Genomic DNA, 24,558 nt, shown 5'->3' on the forward strand with positions numbered 1-24,558 from the left:
GAAAACATGTTCATGACTGATTATTGTTACCTTTGGAAAGGCCTTTGCAAGCAGCCATGTCCCCCTCATCACTGACCTGATTGTCCTGAACTCAGGTCAGAACACTCAGACGGTGTTTCTGACCAACAGCACATTGCTGTCTGACATGGAAGGAGTGAAGGACAAGTTCCTGAAGAGCAGTTCTTCCAAGGTTGAATTTAGTTTGGTGTTTAAAAAAAAAAAAGTCATGGGCGAAGGCTGCCGGTCCGACTAAGTTTATACAACAGGTGGGAAAAGCCGCTGCCAAAGCACTAAGGGAAAGTGGGTTATCTAAATGTCCAGCAAGAGGGAAATGAATAAATACCTCTCTGTCAAGTGGAATCTTAGGCACTCATTCCCACTGACACCGTAGGGCAACGCTCACTGGGAAGGCAAGGTATCTTCAGTTTGCTAATGAGTGAGAATGTGAGCTGTAGACGACTCTGTCCGGTGACTCCCTGTTAAAAAAAAAAAAAAAAAAAAAGAGAGAGCTTAGATATATTCCGCATTATCTTTCCTTTGTGCCTATATGTATTCGTGTTCATTATAGTGAGTACGAACTGGATAAGATAGTCCTTTTTTAAAAAGACTTGATTACTTAGAAGATCGGTTTCATTAAAAGTGGCAAAGGTTTTCCTGTATTGCCTTAGAAAACCAAGGCAGTAATTTTTGTCTGTCTCAATGTAGCAAGTCCCAGATTGGGGAAAATTCTATAATCTCATAAGGAGTAGGTGGATTTGTTAGTATGTCCTTTGACCTTACTCTGCTATTAAGGAGTTGTCGCCCTAAGTAAATAGCTATTTATTTTTCTTTAGACTATTTGTACCCTTCTAGAATGCTTGTTGACTCCTGACAACGTACCTTTGGACAGCCCAAAAGAGGTTTATGAAGTCTACTTTGTCTTTGCTTGTATCTGGGCATTTGGAGGCACTCTGCTGCAAGATCAGGTATGTTTTGAGATAGTTCACAGAAATAATTTATAGCACCAGTTTAACTTGGGCAGGTTGTAATGTGATCCCTGTGTTTGTTGTGTGTTTTGTTTTGTTTTTTTTAATATCATCATAAATCTCTGCCATTTGCCCTGTTCTCTTGTAAGCTGGTGTGTTTAGGCCAGCTCATCCAGGCTGGTAGCTCTAACTCTGGCAGATGCTGCCAAACCCATAGCCTTGCCCCGGTCTCTCTTCGGAGCTCAGGGGTCGGTGTTCCTGCCTGCCTCGGGAGCAGGGTCGGCGGCGTGCTCTTCGGACGCCGCTCGGCTCTCTGGCCAGAGACATAGCTCTTCATCTGCCCCAGCCCCCGACGGCTCCTCCTCTCCTCCCTTTCTTATCCTCGGGGATGCTCTCATTCCTTCCAGTTGCTCGAGCTAAAAACCTGGGAGACCCCATTCTTCTTTACTTCTGAATCTCGTGATTATCAGACTCTTTCAGCCACACAACAGCTGTCAGGTCAGTCCCCACCTCCACGTCCCTCCAGCCTTCAATCAGGAATGTATCTTTAGCTTGTCCTGGGCTGTCACAGTGTCTTAGCTCAGGCTGCCTTGGATGGCGTAACTGACAGAAATGTACTTTCAGTTCTGGAGGTTCAAGTCCAAGGTCAGGGTGCCAGCATGGTCAGGTTGTGGCTGGGACCCTCTTCCTGGCTTACAGACAGGTGCTTTTTTGCTGTGTCCTCACATGACAGAGAACAATAAAAAGCTTTCTGATATCTTTTTTATAAAGGCACTAATCCCATAATGAAGGCCCAACCCTTATGATGTCATCTAAACCAAGTTACCTCCCAAAGCCCTGTCTCCAAATACCATCACATTGGGGTTTAGAGCTTCAATGTAGGGATGTGGGGTGAGAGGAGCGGACACATGCAGTATACAGCACGTAAGAACCTTGAAATCGGTTTCCCTGTCTCTGGCCTCTTACCTGCAATCAGTCTCCTACATGATTCCTGGGGTAATTACTGGGGAACCAGACTCAACTCAGGCCAGATCCTTTCCAAGGGTCTTGCCTTCAGCCTAACAGGCTACTATGCCTGCCCAGCATTCCTAGCATAGCTCATCTGTGGCTGATTTCTTTTGGGCAAACACTTGAGACGAGCTTGCTCGAGTGCGTACATACACATACACACATGTGTACACACGGCTTAGACTTGCTCAGGTGCAAAGTGGAAGTGTTTCAACATTACAGGAGGGCACATCTCCACCATGCTCCTCTGCATGTAGATTTTGTCATGTAATGTTTCCAGTAATTGTTCAGGCTATCTTCATGGTGCTCATAAAGCTCAGAGGGGCAAGGAGCTTGACCAAGGTTACACTGATAGGAAATGACAGTACCAGGATTCACACCCATGTACATCTCCAAAGGCAACCTGTTCCAGGGTACCTCAGGATCTCCCACGGTCATGACTGATCCTACAGGTACCCCTGAATCTTTGCCTTAAAAATAGATGGCACGCATCTTCTAGACTTTGCCAAATATTTCCGGATGTAAACAGGGAATTTAAATTGGAAGGCATCACAGCCAAGAGGGCCCCATATTTCCATTGGTTGACTTGGTGTAGGTCCTCAGATACATGGTTACTAAAACCCGTTGCCCAGTTCTGCTTCTTGTCACTAGGTTACCATAAACCGTGTCTATAAATAGGTGTGGAATTCACTTGGCCTGCTAGATCTGATTTTGATCCTTCTCAGAAGCCACATTTCCTTCTCTAATATCCAGGGGCTTTCTAAAGAAAAGCAGCCCATTTACTTTGAGTGAAAATCAAGAGTTGGTGTTGGGTGACTTCATGTGGTTTTTCTCAGGCACAATTTACAGCATGCGTGGACTTCTTCTTCATGGAGGCCCCGGGCAGAATCTCCCCTCTCCCCACCTTCCCCCTCCCCCTTGTTTTCTTTTATGTCCTCCTGGGGTTCTCCACAAGGTTTTTTCCTTCGCTAGGGTGTAAACCAGGTAAAATTTTGTGAGTAGGACGTGGACAGCAGAGATCCCTCTATTCCTGACCACCTCCCTCCCAGCTGATTGCCTTTTCATCTTCCCAGTTTTCAAACGTGGTGGCCTTCCTAGCAGTCCGTCAAGCCGGGCCCTGGGCCGCCACAGTGGTCACTCACTTCTCCAGACACTCTCTCCCTAAATAAGCTTCATCTTCCTCCTCCTCCTCCTCCTCCTCATCATCATCATCACCTTCACGTCTTCAAAAGGGCTCTAACTACGAAACAGTCAAAACAGAAGCTAGATAGTTGGAAACAGGAATGAAAAAGACGGAAGAAATGCTCTTAAGATAGCCATTTCTTAATTGAACAAATTGAAGCGCCTGCCGGATGTCCAAGAAGGTGCTTAGGCCTCTTAGTCAGCTATTTTACTGAATCTTCAAAAAAATAAAACCCCTATGTATAGGTACAACTACCCTCCTCCCCTTTTAACAAAAAAAGGAGCCGAAACTTAGATAGCCCGCCTGAGGATGCCCAGGTACTGTCTGAGCCATGTTCCGACCACAGCACACTGACTCAGGTCCCGTGTTCTAAAGCCAGGCCATTGCAGGCAGCTTCCAAAACACGTCTTGGATCAACTCTCCCTGAGCTCCCATAAACCGCTCTTAGTACTTCTCCCTTGGCTTCTAAGGTAACAGCCTCACTGGTCTGCTTCTGTACCTCCCCCATAATCCATTATCCTCTCAGCAGCCAGAGCAGTTTTTTAAAATGTAAATTGAATTACCTGACACACTTGAGAGTTTAAAACACTTTAATGGATTCTGTTTGCCTTTCGGATAAAGTGAAAAATGTAATACTATTTACACGGCCCCTGGAGCTGGTCCTGCCAGTCCTTCCCTGCTTCTTCTGCCTACCCCTACCGCTCCCCCCACCTCCCACCCCCATCCGCCAGCTGCACTGGCCACTTCTGGAACACAGGGTCTGTCATACCACAGGATCTTGGCCCGTGATGACCTCTTCCTGCTTCTTGGAGCCGTCTTCTCCTTAATCTGTGCTGGTTTTCAAAGATGGCTCACCTGGACATCCAATTAAAATAGGTTCACCCCCGGGCGCCTGGGGGGCTCAGTCGTTAAGCATCTGCCTTCGGCTCAGGTCATGGTCCCAGAGTCCTGGGATCGAGTCCCACATCGGGCTCCCTGCTCAGGGGAGGCCTGCTTCTCCCTCTCCCTCTCCCTCTCCCACTACCCCTGTTTGTGTTCTCTCTCACTGGCTTTGTCTCTCTCTGTCAAATAAATAAATAAAATCTTTAAAAAACAAAAAAGAATGTCACTGGAGAAAAATGGGAGTTAAGATCTTAGAAAGTAGGAGACTGCTGAATGCCATGGCCACTCAAACACACTGTTCTTAGAGTTCACCGAAGCTCACTGTGGTAGATGATCCTGCGGATACAGAAGTCACTATGCCGGGTTGTGCTGTGGTTGGAGGGAGTTAGCGGGCCAGGTCGTCCAGTGGATGTTGGAGGCAGTAGGCCAGGTCTTCGTATAGATACAGAAGGGTTTTATAAGCTGCTGATACACAACTGCCATTTCCCCTTCTTTGTTTTCCAAACCCTAATCTAGTAGCAAAGGGCTTGTATAAAAAGGAGCGCCTTCTAGCAAGGAGAGCCTGTTCCCTACCACTCTCAGTCCTCTCTGTAGGGCAGCAGTTTGTCTCTTGAGAGTTTTCAACTGGACCGCTCACCTGTGCCCTGCTAGAAAACCAAGAACATGCCTTTCCTCATCCCTCATGGTGGGGGTTTCCAGATTTCGAATTTCAAAAGATAAACAGTTTAATGACTTGAAGGAATGAAATAGGGTTACCAAATGTTTACTTTTCTAAATAAGGACATTTATAAACAAGGACCATAATGAATACCATAATTTTATAAAAGGAAAGCTATTTCAACACCAAAAGGTCCAAGAAGCCTATAAGCTCAAATAGAGGGCAGTATTGAAATCAAATAATCTTACCAGTTTTTAAAAAAGTATTCCTTTGTTCTTATCTTTTTTATTTTATCACGAATTGATATAATATTGGTAGAAATCAACACCAGTGTTTGAGAACCACTGTCTCGCTGAACCTAGCATAGTAATTTGCATGAGAGCTCATTGTTAAATTGAATAACCCAGGGGTAATCTGAAGTTCACCTAAACTTACTTTGCTTTTTAAGTTAATAATTATTCCAGAAAATTTGTACCTGATGGATATATGGCAATTATAGCTTTCTGCCTCTTTGATATTATCACTCATTTTAAGTTCCTTCTAGTTACTTATTTTTCTTGGGTCAGTTACTCAATCCCATTTGTAATTATAACTCTTTACATGGCAAATACTGTGTTGAACAGGATTTGGAGGGGCTTTTTGTATGTGTTAAAATTACCTCTAAGTCTGCAGTAAGGATTTCTCTTGTTCTCCTTAGCTTTCTGGCTCTCAAGCTGAATTCAGTCGGTGGTGGCATAAAGAGATGAAAGCAGTAAAGTTTCCATCCCAGGGGACAATCTTCGATTATTATCTGGACCACAAAACTAAGAAATTCTTGCCTTGGGCTGATAAAGTCCCCAAATTTACTATGGATCAAGAGGTACCTCTGCAGGTAGGTGGACGGAACGTAGTAACTTTCCAGCCACACTGTGCTGCTTTGAGCCTTTTTGTTTCATGTTTGAGCTGTCCTTCTTTTCCTGCCTGATGGAAAAATTTTTGTTGATATGGTCAAGCATATATAGCATATTGCCTGGGAGAGAAGAATCTTAGTTATAAGAACAACTAGTGAGATGGCTCTTAAGTTTCATGCAAACTTTTTTATTAAAAAATTTCAGCTTAAGTCTAAAATAACTGCTTTCTTAATATCTCAGACTTTTTGTGAGTTTTATTAAAAATCAAAGACATATTTGTTTGTTCCAGTGATTCTTATATCTGACCATATTGTGAATTTATTAGACAGCACTTTTCACATACAACGTCTTTCCTTTAGCCCCCTAAGCCATAAAATAAATGTGTTCAAGCTCCTCAACTCAGAGGTTTCCAATTCTCATGGCCGCTGAGAAATCTAAATGAATCTTTTGTGTTTTTTAATTATTTTTCTTCATGGATTGTTGTTTTACATTTCTCTAATGTTGACTTATTCTTCAGGCATCTTCTTCTTCTGCCCCAATCTCTCTTCCTTTTCATTAGACTTCTTAAAATCACGACATTCTGATTCACTTGGGAGCTTAGTGCTTCCAATGGCACTGTGTGACTAGCATATAGGGGGTTTCTATGGTATTAACTAGGCAGCTGGTGTGAAATAAGAGAAAACCCAGTGTATTTGCTTCCTGGAGCTGCTGGAGCAAAGCGCCACAAGGTAGGTGGCTTAAACAACAGACAATTCTTGTCTCATGGTTCTGGAGGCTAGACGTTGAAAGACCAAGTGTCAGCAGGAATGGTTCCTTCGGAGGCTGTCAGGGAGAGTCCGCTCCAGGCCTCCGTCTGGAGTTCACTGGTGATCTCAATGTTCCTTGGCTCATGGCAGCATAGCTCCAATCTTCATGTGGCATTTTCCCCGTGTGTGTCTCTGTGTGCAAATTCCCCTTTGTATAAGGACACCAGTCATCGCGCTAGGGGCCTACTCGTGTTAACTGTCCTGGGGCTGCCCTAACACAATATCACACACTGGGTGGCTTAAATGTCAGAAATTCATTTTCTCACAGTTCTTTCCCAAGGCAAGAAATCCAGGATTGAGGTGTTGGGAGGTTTGGTTTCTCCTGAGCGCTCTCTCGCTGGCTTGCAGATGGCTGCCTTCTTGCTGTGTCCGCACATGGCCTTTCTGTGTGTGTGCCTCCCTGAGCACGTCTCCAGGTCTGCCCAAATTTCCTCTTCTCACAAGGACACCAGTCAGATGGGGGTAGGGTCTACCCTAACGGCCTCATTTTAACTTAATCATCTCTTGAAAGATCCTGTTTTCAAATATAGTCACATTCTGAGGTAGTAGGGATTTGGACTTTACCATACGGATTTGGGGAAGACACAGTTCAACCCATAAACCTAACCATGAGGAAACTTCACGAACAAGCAATCAGAAGTAGGATGGCCCCAAGACTGATTAATTCTGTGACTTGGTGATATCACCAAGGATTTGGGTCTTTCCATCTCTCTGCTCTACTCTTCTTAACACTGGCATCATTTTTAAGACTAGTATCCTTCCTGGTCTGGCTCCAGTGTGCCAGGAGTTACCTTCAGAGGGAAAGGACACTTTGTCACATATTTTTATTAAGAGTGAGGAAACTTCTCAGAAGCCCCAGAGCAGACCGTCTCTTGAGCACCTAATACTCCAGGGCTCACAAGCCACCCCTAACCTGTCTCAGGCCAGGTACTGGGTTACCCTAACTGGATTTGACAGAGCATCACAGTACCATAGGAGCCAGGTTGAACACATGAGTGTGTGGAAGAAGCATGGAGACTTAGACAAAGTGGGAGCTCTGACAGGAAGGGAAGTGAAGACATGGGTGCTGGGAGGCAACCAACCATGTTTGTTCCATCTGCTTGATATATTTTGAAATCTGCTTTTGCTCAACCTACCCGGACTTCACCTACCTGGGAGTATTACCTAACTGGCTGAAAGGTGAGAATTCATAATTAACCAAAGACCAAAAACTGGTACAGCAAGGTTGATGGATCTGACCAATGATATCTTTTATTCAACAGGGAACCTATTAGGACTTTATAGTCTTACTCTACACACAGTTGTACCAAGGGTGGTTATTCCACTAACAGCGTCTTAACATATTGGAAGGGAACCATACAGAGTCAGCAATCCTAGTCAATGCTAATATTACATAAGTCTATCTCAGACTCTTTTCTAATTGCTTTACATAGATTAATCCTTAAAACAACTTTCTAAGGCATAGCCTATTAATAACCTTTTACATATGGAAAACGGGAGAGCCAAGAGATGACATAACGTGTGTCCAGTCCATGTCCTGACATGCCTTCTGTGTGGTAGGGCAGACAGGGCTTGGGCTCTGGACGGGCTTGAGTTTTAATCCAAGTACCACCACTTACTACTTTGCTGTGACCTTGGTCAAGTTACCATTGTTCTCTAAGCTTTAGGTTCATCGTCTCTGCAATGAAAATCATCACACAGCTCCCCTCATAAATTATGAGTATCAGATGACCTAGTGTATGAAGGTGCTTAGCATCATACCTGTCACATACTGAACTCTCAGGAAGTGTGAATTACTGTGTAGAAAACAGAGCTAATAGCCCAATTAAAAAGCACATGATGACAATGAGCAGACAAAGAGGAGAAAAAAAATACTGTAAAATGTAACTCTGATGAAAAACAGTCATCTGGGACTGTTTGCTGTAGCATAGAACAGTCTGCCTTTCAGTAGGCCCTGAGAGTCTCACCAAATTAAAACAGAATTCTAGTGTAAATATTCATAATCATGAAAATGATCCTGAATGATCTATAAAATACTCAGTTGTATTCAGTATAAGCTAACCAAACAGGGGAGAATATATTGCAGAATGTAGGTGTTAATTTTTTTTTTAAGAACCAGTCTGAATCTTGCAGGTGGTTTTTTTTTAATCCCCTTTTTAATTTGGCCACTAAAAATGCAAGAAATGTCAACTCTGTTTTAATCACTGTGCAGGATTCTATTTCTTGCATGTCTGCACCTGCTACCTCTTTCCCTGACTTTATATATTAGTCCGTGTTCCCTGAATCTGGGGTTTATTTCTGTTCTTTATTTTTTTTTTTTATTTTATCATGTTATGTTAGTCACCATACATCATTAGTTTTTGATATAGTGATCCATGATTCATTGTTTGCATATAACACCCAGTGCTCCATTCAGTACATGCCCTCCTTAATACCCATCACCAGGCTAACCCCATCCCCCCACCCCCCTCCCCTCCAGAACCCTCAGCTTGTTTCTCAGAGGCCGTAATCTCTCATGGTTTGTCTCTCCCTGATTCCCCGCCCCCTTCATTTTTCCCTTCCTTCTCCTAATGTCCTCCCTGCTATTCCTTATGTTCCACAAATAAGTGAAACCATATGACACTTGACTTTCTCTGCTTGACTTGTTTCACTTAGCATAACCTCCTCCAGTCCCATCCATGTCGATGTAAAAGTCGGGTATTCATCCTTTCTGATGGGTGAGTAATATTGCATTGTCTATATGGACCATATCTATCCATTCATCTGTTGAAGGGCATCTCAGCTCTTTCCACAGTTTGGCTATTGCGGACATTGCTGCTATGAACATTGGGGTGCATATGGCCCTTCTTTTCACTACATCTGTGTCTTTGGGGTAAATACCTAGTAGTGCAATTGCTGGGTCATAGGGTAGCTCTGTTTTTAATTTTTTGAGGCACCTCCACACTGTTTTCCAAAGTGGCTGTACCAACTTGCATTCCCACCAACAGTGTAAGAGGGTTCCCCTTTCTCCACAACCTCTCCAACATTTGTTGTTTCTTGCCCTGTCCATTTTTGCCATTCTAACTGGTGTAAGGTGGTATCTCAGTGTGGTTTTGATTTGAATTTCCCTGATGGCTAATGATGAACATTTTTTCATGTGTCTGTTAGCCATTTGTATGTCTTCTTCAGAGAAGTGTCTTTTCACATCTTCTGCCCACTTTTTGACTTGATTATTTGTTTTTTGGGTGTTGACTTTGAGAAGTTCTTTATGGATCTTGGATACCAGCCCTTTATCTGTAGTATCAATTTGCAAATATCTTCTCCCATTCTGTGGGTTGCCTCTTTGTTTTGTTGACTGTTTCCTTTGCTGTGCAGAAGCTTTTTATCTTGACGAAGTCCCAAAAGTTCATTTTTGCTTTTCTTTCACTAGTCTTTGGAGATGTATCTTGAAAGAAGTTGCTGTGGCCGATGTCAAAGAGGTTACTGCCTATGTTCTCCTCTAGGTTTTTGATGGGTTCCTGTCTCACATTGAGAACTTTCATCCATTTTGAGTTTATCTTTGTGTATGGTGTTAGAGAATGGTCGAGTTTCATTCTTCTGTATATAGCTGTCTAATTTTCCCAGCACCATTTGTTGAAGAGACTGCCTTTTTTCCATTGCATATTTTTTTCCTGCTTTGTCGAAGATTGTTTGACTATAGAGTTGAGGATCCATATCTGGGTTCTCTATTCTGTTCCATCGGTCTATATGTCTGTTTTTGTGCCAGTACCATGCTGTCTTGGTGATCACTGCTTTGTAATATAGTTTGAAATCAGGCAACATGATGCCCCCAGCTTTGTTTTTCTTTTTCAGCATTTCCTTGGCGATTTGGGGTCTCTTCTGATTCCATACAGATTTTAGGATTGTTTGTTCCAGCACTTTGAAAAATGTCATTGGAATTTTGATCGGGATGGCGTTGAAGGTATAGATTGCTCTGGGTAGCATAGACATTTTAACAATGTTTATTCTTCCAATCCATGAGCATGGAATGTTTTTCCATCTTGTGTCTTCTTCAATTTCTTTCACGAGTGTTCTGTGGTTCCTAGAGTATAGATCCTTTACCTCTTTGGTTAGTTTATTCCAAGGTGTCTTATGGTTTTGGGGGCTATTGTAAATGGAATCATTTCTCTAATTTCTCTTTCTACAGTTGCATTGTTAGTGTATAAGAAAGCAACTGATTTCTGTGCATTGATTTTGTATCCTGCCACATTACTGAATTGCTGTATGAGTTCTAGTAATTTGGGGGTGTGGAGTCTTTTGGATTTTCCACATAAAGTATCATGTCATCTGCAAAGAGAGAGAGTTTGACTTCTTCTTTGCCAATTTGAATACCTTTTATTTCTTTTTGTTTGATTGCTGTTGCTAGGACTTCTAGTACTATGTTGAACAATAGTGGCGAGAGTGGGCATCCTTATCATGTTCCTGATCTTGAGGGAAAGGCTCTCAGTTTTACCCCATTGAGGATGATATTCACTGTGGGTTTTTCATAGATGGAGTTTATGAACTTGAGGAATGTTCGCTCTATCCCTGTATTCTGAAGAGTTTTAACCAGGAAAGGATGCTGTATTTTGTAAAATGCTTTTTCTGCATCAATTGAGAGGACCATATGCTTCTTCTCTCTCCTCTTATTAATGTATCACATTGATTGATTTGCAAATGTTGAACCACCCTTGCATCCCTGGGATAAATCCCACTTGTTCGTGGTGGATGATCTTTTTAATGTATTGTTGGATCCTATTAGCTAGGATTTTGTTGAGGATTTTGGAATCCATATTCATCAGGGATATCAGTCTGAAATTCTCCTTTCTGATGGGGTCTTTGCCTGGTTTGGGGATTAAGGTAATGCTGGCCTCATAGAATAAGTCTAGGAGGATAGGTATTATTTCTTCTTTGCGTGTTTGGTAGAATTCCCCAGGGAATCCATCAGGCCCCAGACTCTTGTTTTTTGGGAGGTTTTTGATCACTGCTTCAATCTCGTTACTGGTTATTGTCGAAATCTATTCACGTTGTCAATTTCTTCCTGTTTCACTCTTGGGAGCTTATGGATTTCCAGAAAGCCATCCATTTCTTCCAGGTTGCTCAATTTATTGGCATATAGTTGTTAATAATAATTTCTAGTAATTGTTTCTATTTCCTCGGTGTTAGTCGTGATCTCTCCCCTTTCATTCATAATTTTATTAATTTGGGTCCTTTCTCTTTTCTTTTGGATAAGTCTGGCCAGTGGTTTATCGATCTTATTAATTCTTTCAAAGAACCAGCTTCTAGTTTTGTTGATCTACTGTGTTTCTGCTTTTTCATTCAGTGATGTCTGCTCTAATCTTAATTATTTCTCTTCTAATGAGGGCCTGAGGCATCATTTGTTGCTTTTTCTCTAGTTCTTTAAGGTGTAAAGTTAGTTGCTGAATTTGGGATTTTTCTATTTTTTTGAGTGAGGCTTGGATGGCTATATATTTCCCCCTTAGGACCGCCTTTGCAGTATCCCAAAGGTTTTGGACTGATGTGTTTTCATTCTCCTTGGTTTCCACGAATTGTTTAAGTTCTTCTTTGATTTCCTGGCTGACCCAAACATTCTTGAGCAGAGTGGTCTTTAGTTTCCAAGTGTTTGAATTTCTTCCAAATTTTTTCTTGTGATTGAGTTCCAGTTTTAAAAAGTATTATGGACTGAGAATATGCAGGGAATAATCTCAATCTTTTGGTATCGGTTGAGACCTGATTTGTGACCCAGTATGTGGTCTATTCTGGAGAAAGTTCCATGTGCCCTCGAGAAGAACGAGTATTCTGTTGTTTTAGGGTGCAGTGTTCTGTATATATCTATGAGGTCCATCTGGTCCAGTGTGTCATTCAAAGCTCTTGTTTCTTTGTTGATTTTCTGCTTAGATGATCTGTCTGTTGCTAAGAGTGGAGTTTTGAGGTCTCCTGCAATTAACATATTGTTATCAGTATGACTCTTTATTTTGGTTAACAGTTGGCCTATGTAGATGGCTGCTCCCATTATGGGGGTGTAGATATTTACCATTGTTAGATCTTCTTGTTGGCTAGACCCTTTAAGAATGATATAGTGTCCTTCTCTGTCTCTAACTACCATCTTTAGCTTAAAATCTAATTTCTCTGTTATAAGAATTGCTACCCCAGCTTTCTTTTGAGGTCCGCTGGCATGGAAGATGGAACTCCATCCCTTCATCTTCAGTCTGGATGTATCTTTAGGTTCAAAATGAGTCTCTTGTAGATAGCATATGGATGGGTCCTGTCTTTTTGTCCAATCTGCAACCCTGTGCCAGTTTATGGGAGTATTTAGGCCGTTCATGTTGAGAGTGATTATTGAAAGATACGAATTTATTGTCATCATGTTGCCTGTGAGGACCTTGTTTTTATAGATTGTCCCTGTAAATTTCTGTTGTATATCACTCTTGGGGTCTTTCTCCTTTTATAGAACCCCCCCCCTTAATATTTCTTGCAAGGCCCGCTTAGTGGTCACATATTCTTTCAGTTTCTGCAGGTCTTGGAAGCTCTGCATCTCTCAATTCATTCTAAATGACAGCCTTGCCAGATAAAGTATTCTTGGCTGCATGTTCTTCTCGTTTAGTACCCTGAATATGTCTTGCCAGGCCTTTGTGGCTTGCCAGGTCTCTGTGGATAGGTCTGATGTTACTCTGATGTTCCTCCCTCTGTACATAAGGAATCTCTTCCCCCTAACTGCCCTTAAGATGGTTTCCTTGGTTCTGAGATTCCTGAGTTTTACTATTACATGCTGGGGCGTTGGCCTATTTTCCTTGATCTTGGGAGGGGTCCTCTCTGCCTCTAGGACACGAATGTTTGTTTCATTCCCCAGATTAGGGAAGTTCTCAGCTACGATTTGCTCGAATATATCTTCTAGTCCTCTCTCGCTCTCCACCCCCTCAGGGATCCCAATAATTCTGACACTGGAACGTTTCATGGTGTCACCTATTTCTCTGATTCAATTTTCATGGATTTTGAGTTGTTCTTGCCTGGCCTCCTCTTTTCCCTTTTTATCTATTATATTGTCTTCCAGGTCGCTTATTCATTCTTCTCCCTCACTTACCCTAGCTGTTAGATTATCTAGATTAGATTGGATCTCACTGATAGCATTTTTAAGTCCTGCCAGTTCAACTTTCAGTTCTGGCCCTTAGGGACTCTATGTTGCCATTAATCGATTTCTCCGTTCTAGCCATTGTCTTCAAAATTGCTACTCTGAATTCCATCTCGGACATCTTGGTTATATCTGTATCCATTTGTAAATCTGTGGCAGAAGTAGTCACAGTCTCTGAGTCTTTTCTATTTTGGGGTTTCCTCCTCCTAGTCATTCTGTTGAGGGTGGTTGAGGGAATGTACAGAGTCCAAATTATTGACCACAACCCAAGCAAGATGCACCTGTTTTATAGGGACCTTAGGGTTGCTGGCCTCTTGTTCTCCCAGCCTGTCTCCTGGGGGAGGGGTCTGCCGTGCTCTTACTCAGGCAACCCTGTTGCCCTGCCCCCCTGTGGTAGGGGATGGGCTCAGTGAAAACCGGTTTTTTGCGGCTTTTGTTCTCTGGCGGCTTTCCGCATCTCTTCTGAGAGTCAGAGCGGAAGAGACCGTGTCCACCTCTCTGCCTCAGAGTGGAGAGATCGCAGTCTCTTCTTCAGTGAGCTCTCCAGGCCACACTACATCTGTTTGTGTCTGTGTTGCTATAAACTGCAGTGTCCTCGGGGCACCTGGGTGGCTCAGTCGTTAAGCGTCTGCCTTAAGCTCAGATCATGATCCCAAGGTCCTGGGATCGAGCCCCACATCGGGCTCTCTGCTCTGCAAGAAACCTGCTTCTCCCTCTCCCACGCCCCCTGCTTGTGTTCCCTCTGTCGCTGTGTCTCTTTCTGTCAAATAAATAAATATAATCTTTAAAATAAAAAAAATAATTAAATTGCAGTGTCCTGAGTTGTGCCCCCTTCTGCAGTGCTCCCAATCGTGCCTCCAGGTCGGGGCACGTCTCTGCCCTTCGTGCTTCTAAAACCTCCAGCCGCCGCCAGTTTGCACACATGGCCGCACCGCTCCGGTCTCCATCTAATGTCCTTTCCCCACCGCTACCGGTCTGTGAGTCTGTGCCCTGTCCCCAGCGTGGGAGGGTATCGCTCACCGGTGGTGTAGGATCCTCATGGCTAGGCTCCCTCCAGCAGCCGTTTATCCCCCGATATCTGCCCGCAGAATCAGGGCTCTCCGCTTCATACCTCAAAACCAACCACCTGCGAGATTCTGTTTGTAGAGATCCAGATCTGCTTTCTTACATCTCAGGCTGGTTTTATGGGTGTTCAGAGTGGTCTGGTAGATATCCAGCTCAATTCCGGGGACCGGTCAGAATAGGGTCCCCTACTCCTCTGCCATCTTTTCCCCTCCTCCTCTGTTCATTTTATTTTATTCCCCTAAGCCACCTCAAATTTGTTGTGAAACAATAAAGTATATAAATAAGTCACAAATTTTCAAAGCAGAAGCATTGCTATAAAGATTTTTTTTTTAACAAAACAATGCATAATATGTTTGACAGTACTTCGGACTTAGGAATATTTCACTTAAAATCACCGTTTCCTGCCATTGGGTCTCTCCCCATGCAGAACTCCGTTAGTCTAAATTCTGCCCTAATCATTTGACCACTTAATCTTACCCAGCCAAGGCACTGCTCCCACAGCTTTGATTTATGTTTGGCTTGACTTTTCACATGTTTTGTCAGCTCCTAGAGAGTGGTGGACGGTTTCTTAAACTTTTATTGGATTCCCTGGTATGCCTAACATGAGGCTGGACAGAGTGTAGGTACTCTGTGATAGGGGGCTTTGGCTGGTACTTAAGTTGGAAAAGATAAATCCGTTGCTTATGCTACTGCATTTTGATGGTACTACCCAGTTGCTCTCCTCAAGTTATGATGTCTGAACTCTGACAATTCAAAACTGAAAATCAGGTAAGATCTCTCCTACCGAGTGTGAACTTGAGTTAAGAATTTTTTGGATCTCAATTCTCAAGTGACTGTGTTGCTTAAGATAGAAAATTTTGGAATGCCTCTCTTTCTGACTTTTCTCTCATTCTATCCTTCTCCCCCCCCCCCCCCCCCACAGAGAGTTGTGGTTCATACATCAGAGACAACTCGTCTCAGATATTTCATAGAGTTGCTGCTTGAGAAAGGACAACCCCTAATGCTGGTAGGAAATGCTGGGGTGGGAAAGACAGCCTTTGTAGGCGATACACTGGCAAGTCTCTCTGAGGATTACTTCGTGTCCTGTGTGCCTTTCAACTATTATACAACATCTGCAGTTCTGCAAAGTAAGTGTTCTTCCTGCTTATATTTTAGAAACAAGGCATCAAAAACTGTCAAGGCTGGGGCATGTAGCTGGAGGGGACAACTACTTTCTCTAGGCTTTAGACCATTTCGCTTTGGCTTCAGATGAATTTTTACTTACCACCAATCTGGGTAAAATATATTTTGTTTCAGTATTGTGATTTTGGCTTTTTATATCACTAGTGGCTTTATTTCGCTTATTACTGTTCAGAACAGCAAGAATCGACATCAGCAGTGTTCATTGCTTTGCCTCAACACAGTTTGGTCACCTTTAGTCAATTTTATGGAGCCCTAGCAACATAAGGGTGTCCACAAGGAAGAGTGTCCTGGTTACCTTTTCAAGTAACGGATTGATTTAGGAGAACTTCATTAAAACTGTATTGATGAAATGCCAGGCCATGAGCTGTTAATTAAATCTTAGGAAAATTGTAAGAATAATTTTAGCCTTTGAATAAATATATCGGTGTAAACGAACCAGATTTGGGGCATTCTGAGTTAGGAAGGGCAAGCTAAGTAGACATGGGAAGTGAAGGAGATAGTGTAGGAAGAGCTGCTATTGGTAGATCTGTCACTATCCAGGAAAGTGTCAGGGTTATGTTGGTGGTGGGGGCAGTGAAACTCCCTATTATCTAGTAGTTGATTAAACCTATTGAGTTGCCCTGATTGTGGTTTCTGTGTGTGTGTGTGTGTGTGTGTGTGTGTGTGTGTGTGTGTGTGTATGCGCGCGCGCTCATGCACATCAGTATATGTTGTTACTGTTTTCCTAGCTTTATCAGTAGAGGTTAATAATAAATTTTCTTACTGACTGACATCATTAACTCAGCCAAGAGTGATTTTTTGTAATCTCTTAATGAGGTTTGTCTTTCTTGACCTCATGAATGGAACAGTTAAAAAAATCCAACTTGACGATGTTTTATTTAATTCTTTAGCAAATTTATATTACTTATCTATTTTTCCCAAGGCATTGTGTCCAGTGCATGTTTTTCATGCACAGACAAAGAAGGAGGGATCACTTTATCACTTGTAAATGGAAGATTAGGGCTACAATTCAATAATCGAACAAAGTACTTGACTGTACTATGAGTTCATCTTGCTAATTCCTGAAAGGGTACAGGCATGGTGTAAGATTTAGACATTGCCTGTTAGCACAACAAATAGACCAGTGTACTTGAAAGAAGATTTGGGTTTCAGACCTTCAGGTTGGGGTGGTATGCAGGCAAATATAGGATTTGAGATAGAAAAATGAGTGTAAGCAAACAGAGGAAAGAGAAAATTACAGAAGACATGCAATTAATTGAATCTCTAAGTTGGCTGAAGCACAGAGATGGGGTAGAACATAGGGAAAAGGCTACAGTGGTACGTTGGAGCTAGATTGTAGATAGAAGGCCCAACTGTTAGGTTTGCCATGGAGTGAGGGGATTTCTGGGACATGAGATTTTTATTGTTAAAATCAGGATAGTTCAGGGGGTCTGGGTGGCTCAGTGGCTAAGCATCTGACTCTTGGTTTTGGCTCAGGTCATGATCTTGTTGTCATGAGACTGAGGCCCTAGTTGGGCTCTGCACTGGGTGTGGAGCCTGTTGGAGATTCTCTCTCTCCTCTCCCCTCTGCCTTCCCACTGCCACCCCACCCCCATTCCAACTCACATGTGTGCGCTCTCTCGCTCTCTCTCTCTCTCAGAAAACAAACAGACAAACCAGGATAGTCCCAGGCAATGTGGAATGGTCACTATAACTGTAGAAAAAGCTAAGATGCAAGCTGAAGAGAATGTATTTCATTTGGTAGGAAATGGTGAGCCATTGATGGGGAGCAAGGATGCAGGCTGTCCTTTGGGAGGAGATGTCTGAGTGGGGAGACCAGTTCCCCTGGGTAGTGTACCAGCTGAATGTAACATTGCTCTGACTAAAATGGTAGAAAGAATGGTGAAAAGGAAGAGATATGAGGTAGCATTTATAGGCTGTAGTCCGGCAGATCTGGGACCAGGAGAGAAAGATGATACTAAAGCTTGGCACCTGCCTAAGAGAGTGTTAATCACACAAAGAGGAGCACAGAAGGGATAAAGGAAGAGCTGGGTTGTGAGTGGGCAAGAGGCTTGTTTGGTGTGGGCCAAACATCCAGGCACCAGTGGCTGGTAGGACGCACGCATTTGGAAGTGCCAAGCCACTGCTTGGAGGAGGGCTTTGTTAATTTATTCCTGATATACTTCTTTGTTCTTTCATTCATTTAACAAATGGCTTATTGTGGTTGTCATCAGGAATACAGTCATGAACACGATGCAGTTCCTTGTCCTCAGGCTACTCATAGTCTATTTGGAGAGTCAGCAACTATTAGACACTATGTCTTACACACTCAATTCAGGATTTCCTACCCCCAACACAGTCACTGAGGCACATGAAGAAATGTAGGTTCATGTGTGCACAGGATAGAGTCTATGTACAGCCTTCCCTTACACTTGTGCCCTTGGATGACCCAAGAAGAAGAGAGGTGTGGGGACTCTCTCTGTTGTGCGTAGATACCTCTCCTGCAGGGGTGATGGGGAAGGACAGAGGGAGCGGGCCGTGGGTTAGAGTGTGTTCGGGTGGCGAACTGTTCAGACCAGCAGCGACGTTGCCTCAGATTGCTGGCCAGTGTGATGTCGTGTGTCAGATGTTGACTCTCCAGGAAAGGAGAGGCGAGGTGAGCTGCCAATAGGAGGGAGGTTGGCAGGAAAGCATGACACAGAGGAGGTGACCAGAGGGTCATCGCTGATACTGAACTGCACAGAGTTAATACTTGAAGACTTAGGAGGGGATGAAACGGACAGAAGATGAGGAAAAACCAGGAAGAAAAAGACGAAGGACAGAAAGTGACATTTTATCTGATTGGTGGGCAAAATGATGCATTTGTTTCAGGAATTCTTGAGAAACCTCTAGAGAAAAAGGCTGGTCGTATCTATGGTCCAGGAGGAAATAAAAAATTAGTTTATTTCATCGACGACCTGAATATGCCCGAAGTGGACCCCTATGGCACAGTGCAGCCCCACACTCTGATTCGGCAGCACATCGATTACGGACACTGGTAAGCGATTCTCTGTGTCTTATTGTCTACTGAAATCTAATTGTTGTTATTATGGATGAATGCCGACGAATGAAATTACCCCAATTTCTTCTGAGGAGGAGGAGCATTTTCTGGGATAACTTTTAGGTTTCGTTTTACATCCCCCTTTCATCATCGTAAATGCTGTAGGTTCCCTTTGTATCTTTGGAAGAATTGGATTGAAAAGTGTCTTAGATATATTACTGTCTAGTTGAAGCATTAAACTCTCAGATATGTTAACTCGCACTAAATTACTTAGACACCTAACCTTATTCTGTGGGATGTAGCTGTTGGGTCATTTCTGGGCCTTGCAGTGTGTCCATCCCTGCCGTTAACTAGAGGGAGAGCCCCCAGCCTCACTGTGGTTGTTGCTCACCGGAAATAGAGTCACGTGGGAATCAGTAAGCAGGAACAGTAGGTATTGATTCAGTTCCTTATGTTGATTCAGGCATCAGAAGAGCTATGTAGCCTTCCGTTTTTCTAAGCTTTAGTTTTTGTGTCTCTGAGTTGAGGCTAACACGCCCAACATCACAGAGAGATTATAAACCCCCAAAGGAGACAGTTTGTGAGGAAGTCCTTCATAAACTGAGGGATTTTGTTGTGTTGTCACCTTCAGGTTTTGGACTTCAGTTTCTGTTTTTCAGGTATGATAGACAGAAGGTGATGCTTAAAGAAATCCACAGCTGTCAGTATATCACTTGCATGAATCCACTAGTGGGCAGTTCCACGATCAATCCTCGACTGCAGGTAGGATGTAGAGTCCTGCTTTCGCCCAAATAGGCCCTGAGTAAAACCTCAAACATTGTAGATTGTGATTCTTGATGCTTTTCATACAACCTAGGGCTCCTACTGGACTTTTGTTGGAAGCTTTTTTTTTTTTTTTAATTAATTTTTTGAGAGCAGGTACAGGTTTACAAACTCTTTCAGCAGTTTTAGTTGAAAGGACTGCAAAGTGTTCCCTTAATACCCTCTCACCCTCCGCCCACTTCATTTTGCCCTATTAGGAGCATTATTGCCTTAGTGTCCTGCATTTATTACAGTTGATGAACCAATATCAATTCATTATTATTAACCAAAGTCCAAAGTTTACATTAGAGCTCATTCTTTGTGTTGTGTATTCTGTGGATTTTGGCAAATACATAAATGCCAGGTATCCACCGTGAAAATACCATACAGAATGGTTTCACTGTACTAAAAATCTCTTGTGCTCTGCCTCATCATCCATCCCCCAACTCCTGAATCCCTGTCACCCAGTTGATCCTCTTATTGTCTCCATAGTTTCACCTTTTCCAGAATGTCACACAGTTGAAATCCCACAGTATGTGGCCTTTTCAGATTGGCTTCTTGGACTTAGCTTAAATACACATTTAAGGTTTTGCCATGTCTTTTCATGGCTTGATAGCTCTTTTTTTTTTTTTTTTTTACCACTATGTAATATTCATTGTATTGATGTACCAGTTTGTTTATCCATTCACCTATTGAAGGATGCCTTGGTAATTTCCACATCTTGGAATTATGAATAAAGCTGATAAAAATATTAATGTGCATGTTTTGTGTGTACATATAAGCTTTTAATAACAATAACCCCCACCAACTGTAACACATAAAAAACAACAGTATACAACAGTAAGTGTTGGTTACTCCCTTATCTGGAATCAACTGGGGGTCGGCTGGGTGACTCTATCAGCGAGTCTATGGTGGCTTTGACTAAAGTGATAGGGACAGGGTGGCTCAGTTTCATGTGTCTTTCATCCATTAATAGGCTTGTACAGTTCATGGCAAAGGTAGGGCCTTAAGAGAGCAAGTGGAAACACACAGGCTTCTGACAGTGACTGGCACAGTGTCATTTCTGCCTCACTCTGTTAGCTCAGTCGAGTCCTATAGCCAGGCGCAGAGTCAGAGAGAAAAGTACCACAGTGACATGGCAGGGGGCACGGAATACAGGAAGGGTTAAAAAAAAAAAAAGCCTTTTTTTTGCAATCTAATGGTTCCATTATAATCCCTATTATATGTAATTCTTATATTTCTTTTGTTTTGTTTTTCAGAGACATTTCACTGTGTTTGCATTCAACTTTCCATCCTTGGATACGCTGCAAACCATCTATAGCCAAATTCTTAACTTCCATTTTCAGCAGCAAGCCTTTTGTCCATCACTTCTCAGGAGTGGCCCCTCTTTGATACAGGCAACAATCACGTTCCATCAGATGATGACACATAACTTTTTACCCACAGCTGTTAAATTCCACTACCTCTTTAATCTGAGAGACTTATCAAACGTCTTCCAGGTACCTTGGTGACTCTGGGTTATGCATCTTGGGTGGAGGAATGATTTTGGTAAGATTAATGGCGTTCAGTTATGGAACTTAGTTCAAGGTGAAGCTGTGTACTGTTGTATGTATTCTTGGATGTTACACCATAAACTTCTCTGTAAAGTCTGGATGGCAGGTTTATTCTCATTTTACCGATGGGACTCATGGATTCCCTCAAGCGCAGAGACTTAGCTGCAGAAGCAAGGCTAGAAGTCTCACTCCCTGTTCTGTGTGTTCTATATAAATATCCGAGTGCCTCCTTTTGGGCCAAGTGAGGAGGATCATTTGTTATTTATTCATAATTTATACGGTATGATTTTTAAACATACACCAAGAGAAACGTCACAATTTCTTACACCATTGGATTATTTTTACTTGACCTTGACACTTATTGGCTTACCTGGTAAAAGGGCAGTGTTTCTGTATTTGGTTTAGAAAGGAAATTCTACAGAGGGAATTGAAACCAGAATTAAAAACAAAACAAAACAAAAATCAACTGGTGTGATCTACCCTCCACAGGAAAAGCAGTTAGAGGGTTATTTATGGCATGAAGTTCTTTTGTGAGAGGGCTAGTGGAGAATTTCAGGAGACTTCTTTATATTTGGTGATTTTTGTTTCTTTATATTTTTATAATCCTCTTTTCTCAATCGCTCTGCAAATACCTTACAACCATAACACTGTGTCAGACAACAGATTCCTGAGACCGAGCTTCCACTCGTTCTCATTGCTGTATTTCTAGCACCTGCTAGAACGACTGTGCTCACTACGGTGTTGTTTAAAAGCTGATTTTTAAAAAAATTATTTATTTATTAGAGAGCATGAGAGAGAAGGCGGGGGAGGGGCAGAGGGAGAGGGTGAGAGAAAATCTCAAGTAGATGGCATGTTGAGCACAGAGGCCGACATGGGACTCGATCTCATGGCCCTGAGATCGTGACCTGAGCCGAAATCAAGAGTCAGATGCTTAACCGACTGAGCCACCCAGATGCATCAAAGCTGATTTTTAATCTTAGGGAAAAACGGGAAGGGAAGCCATAGGTGACACAGGATGAGGGGCTTGCTCACCGCTATGTCCAGTCTGTCAGCTACCCCTCACACCACCAAACAGTTGTTGAGGCTTTGTAACTACTTGCCGCCAACTCTCTGTGTCTCTTCGAAGTCCAGAGACAGCTGACTCTTTCCCAAAGGAGTGGGTCTATGAATCCAAGATACTGAAGGGTAGTATTGAAGGCAGGCGGCGGTGGGGGGGGGGTAGTCAAAATGTTTTGGGGCTAGTTCTGGATCTACCCACAAAGTGTGATTTCAGACAATTTACTTTTGGTCTCATATTCCTCATCTGCTAAATGGAAGGGCTAGATTAACAGATATATCAAAGGATTTTAGGATTAAAAGAAATGTTGATCCTGTGACATTCATGTTAGCTCTTTGTACTTTGGGAAACTTCATCTGTTGGGAGACTTGATAAACACAAGTCCTCAGATGAGCTATTTATTTCCTGGGCTGGCTTGTGAAATACAGTCTTACCTATATTCTGAAACTGGGTATAATGATCGTCAATTTTTAAGATGTTACTTCTCAGAGAGTAAAACTACTATTATAATAATTCTACTTATAGTAATTCTTCTAACTTAATAAACTGCTGAATTTAGTATACAGTTAAAATGTTAAAGGAAAATACTGTTGTGGAATGTCACCAGTTTCCAAATTTTTAATTGTTCCCGTTCTTGCCTTGTAGGGCATTTTATTTACTTCTCCTGAATGTTTAAAATGTCCAAATGATTTAATCCGCCTGTGGCTTCATGAGTCTTCTCGTGTTTATGGAGACAAACTGGTAGACCCAAAGGATTGTGATTTGTTTCAGAAAAAAATGCTGGAAACTGCCTGTAAATATTTTGAAGTAAGTGTGTGGGGTGTCCGAGGTCACCCTTTGCTCTGGCACTAATCAGTGTTGGGGCTGAATCAGCTAAGGATGTGAACGAATTGGGCCCATGGTTACCTTGCTGGAACAGCCATGATTCCAGAATATACTTGGGTCTGTCCTGGGGAACATTCTGCCCAGCGACTCACAGACTGACCTGCAGGTTCTGCCTTTGGTGGGCCACTCTGCTTCCAGATGGCTCATTCTGGATGGCTGACGTGAGCAGATCTTCTCTCCCTCCTCCTGCAGGGTGTAGACAGTCACGTGCTGTTTCAGCAGCCCCTCATCTATTGCCACTTTGCTCACGGTGGCCAAGATCCATGCTACCTGCCAGTGAGGGACTGGGAAGTGCTGAAGACCGTCCTCACGGAAGCCTTAGCCAACTATAATGAACTGAATGCTGCCATGCACCTGGTCTTATTTGAAGACGCCATGCAGCATGTGTGAGTTGACAAGTCATGATGCTTTCTCTCAGAGTAGAAATGGCGAGGTCTCCACAGTCATCATACTTCTGTGCATCATACTCAGTACTCCGAGCTAGCAGCTCCTGTCTCTTGTTTGCCATACAGTATAAAACTGGAAGTGTCTCTCTAAGTTACATCCTAATCTTAATCATGTCTGAGGTCAGTACACTACTTTCTGAAGCATTGTCACAGCCATAATTTCATTTTATTTCACTGTAGCCCTGATAGGTAAGAAGGTTGAGAAAGAGAAAGGCGTGGGACTCATTCAAAGCCGTAAGGTTCTTAACTGACAGAAACAAGATGAATGGAAACTGCTGGTCATTGATGAAGCATGTTTATTGAATGCCTACTGAGTGCTAAACAGGAACAGTTGGCAGCCGATTTACTACTCTGGTACAAGTTAGGAAAGGAAGGGAGCATGTTTTCTTGGCAGATAATTAGACAGATGCCGCTGTCCTGATGTAGAGCTTGGCTGACAAGACTCTGGCTCACCTCCTAGACTGGGTGCCTTGTGCAGTGCACAGATCATGCAACCATCCATTGCTCCCTTGCTGTCAGACATTGTTCTAGGTACTGAGGATACAGCAGCAAACAAGATACTCTAGTCCTTACTCTAGTTGAGCTTACATTTTAGTGATGCTGATGAACTTTTATAAAGACATAAGCAAGATGGCAGGAAGTGATGTGTCATGCTGAGAAATAGATCGATTCTGAGAAATAAATATGTGCATTCCCATAAAAAGCCTGGGTATCTCTATGAGGAGGTGACATTTAAGGTAAGATCAAATGGTAAGCAGGAGCGAAGCCTGGAAAGGTCTAGAGGAAGACCATTCTAGGCAGGGGCATATTTCATGCAGCCCCAAGGCTGAATGTTCAAAAACAGAAAAGGGGTCATTATGACTGCGGAATGGAGAAAAAGTGGAGAGAGCAATATTCGACAAGCATGGAGACGCCAGAACGGGTCTTACTGACACAGGGTATTTCCCTGTAACCAGAGAAAGGAGTTTCCATTTTACTCTAAGTGCAGTGAGAAGTTTTTCAACACATTTTAGCATGGGAATGACGTCATTT

General features: G+C 42.8%; 1 protein-coding gene across 1 annotated transcript in view; it reads left to right on the top strand.

Annotated features, from left to right (window-relative positions):
* The window catches only part of DNAH11 (dynein axonemal heavy chain 11), a 320,004-nt gene that overhangs the window by 162,898 nt on the left and 132,548 nt on the right, over nt 1-24,558 (top strand). Inside the window, exons 44-51 of the mRNA XM_073898943.1 lie at nt 834-965; nt 5,394-5,567; nt 15,506-15,710; nt 18,616-18,781; nt 19,444-19,546; nt 20,845-21,084; nt 22,841-23,002; nt 23,273-23,466. Coding sequence (XP_073755044.1) covers nt 834-965; nt 5,394-5,567; nt 15,506-15,710; nt 18,616-18,781; nt 19,444-19,546; nt 20,845-21,084; nt 22,841-23,002; nt 23,273-23,466 — 1,376 coding nt within the window. The remainder of the gene's footprint in view (nt 1-833; nt 966-5,393; nt 5,568-15,505; nt 15,711-18,615; nt 18,782-19,443; nt 19,547-20,844; nt 21,085-22,840; nt 23,003-23,272; nt 23,467-24,558) is intronic.

The sequence above is a fragment of the Callorhinus ursinus genome, unplaced genomic scaffold (assembly GCF_003265705.2).
Source record: "Callorhinus ursinus isolate GAN/ISIS: 27379988/994484 unplaced genomic scaffold, GSC_fseal_2.0 scaffold12, whole genome shotgun sequence".
NCBI lineage: Eukaryota > Metazoa > Chordata > Mammalia > Carnivora > Otariidae > Callorhinus > Callorhinus ursinus.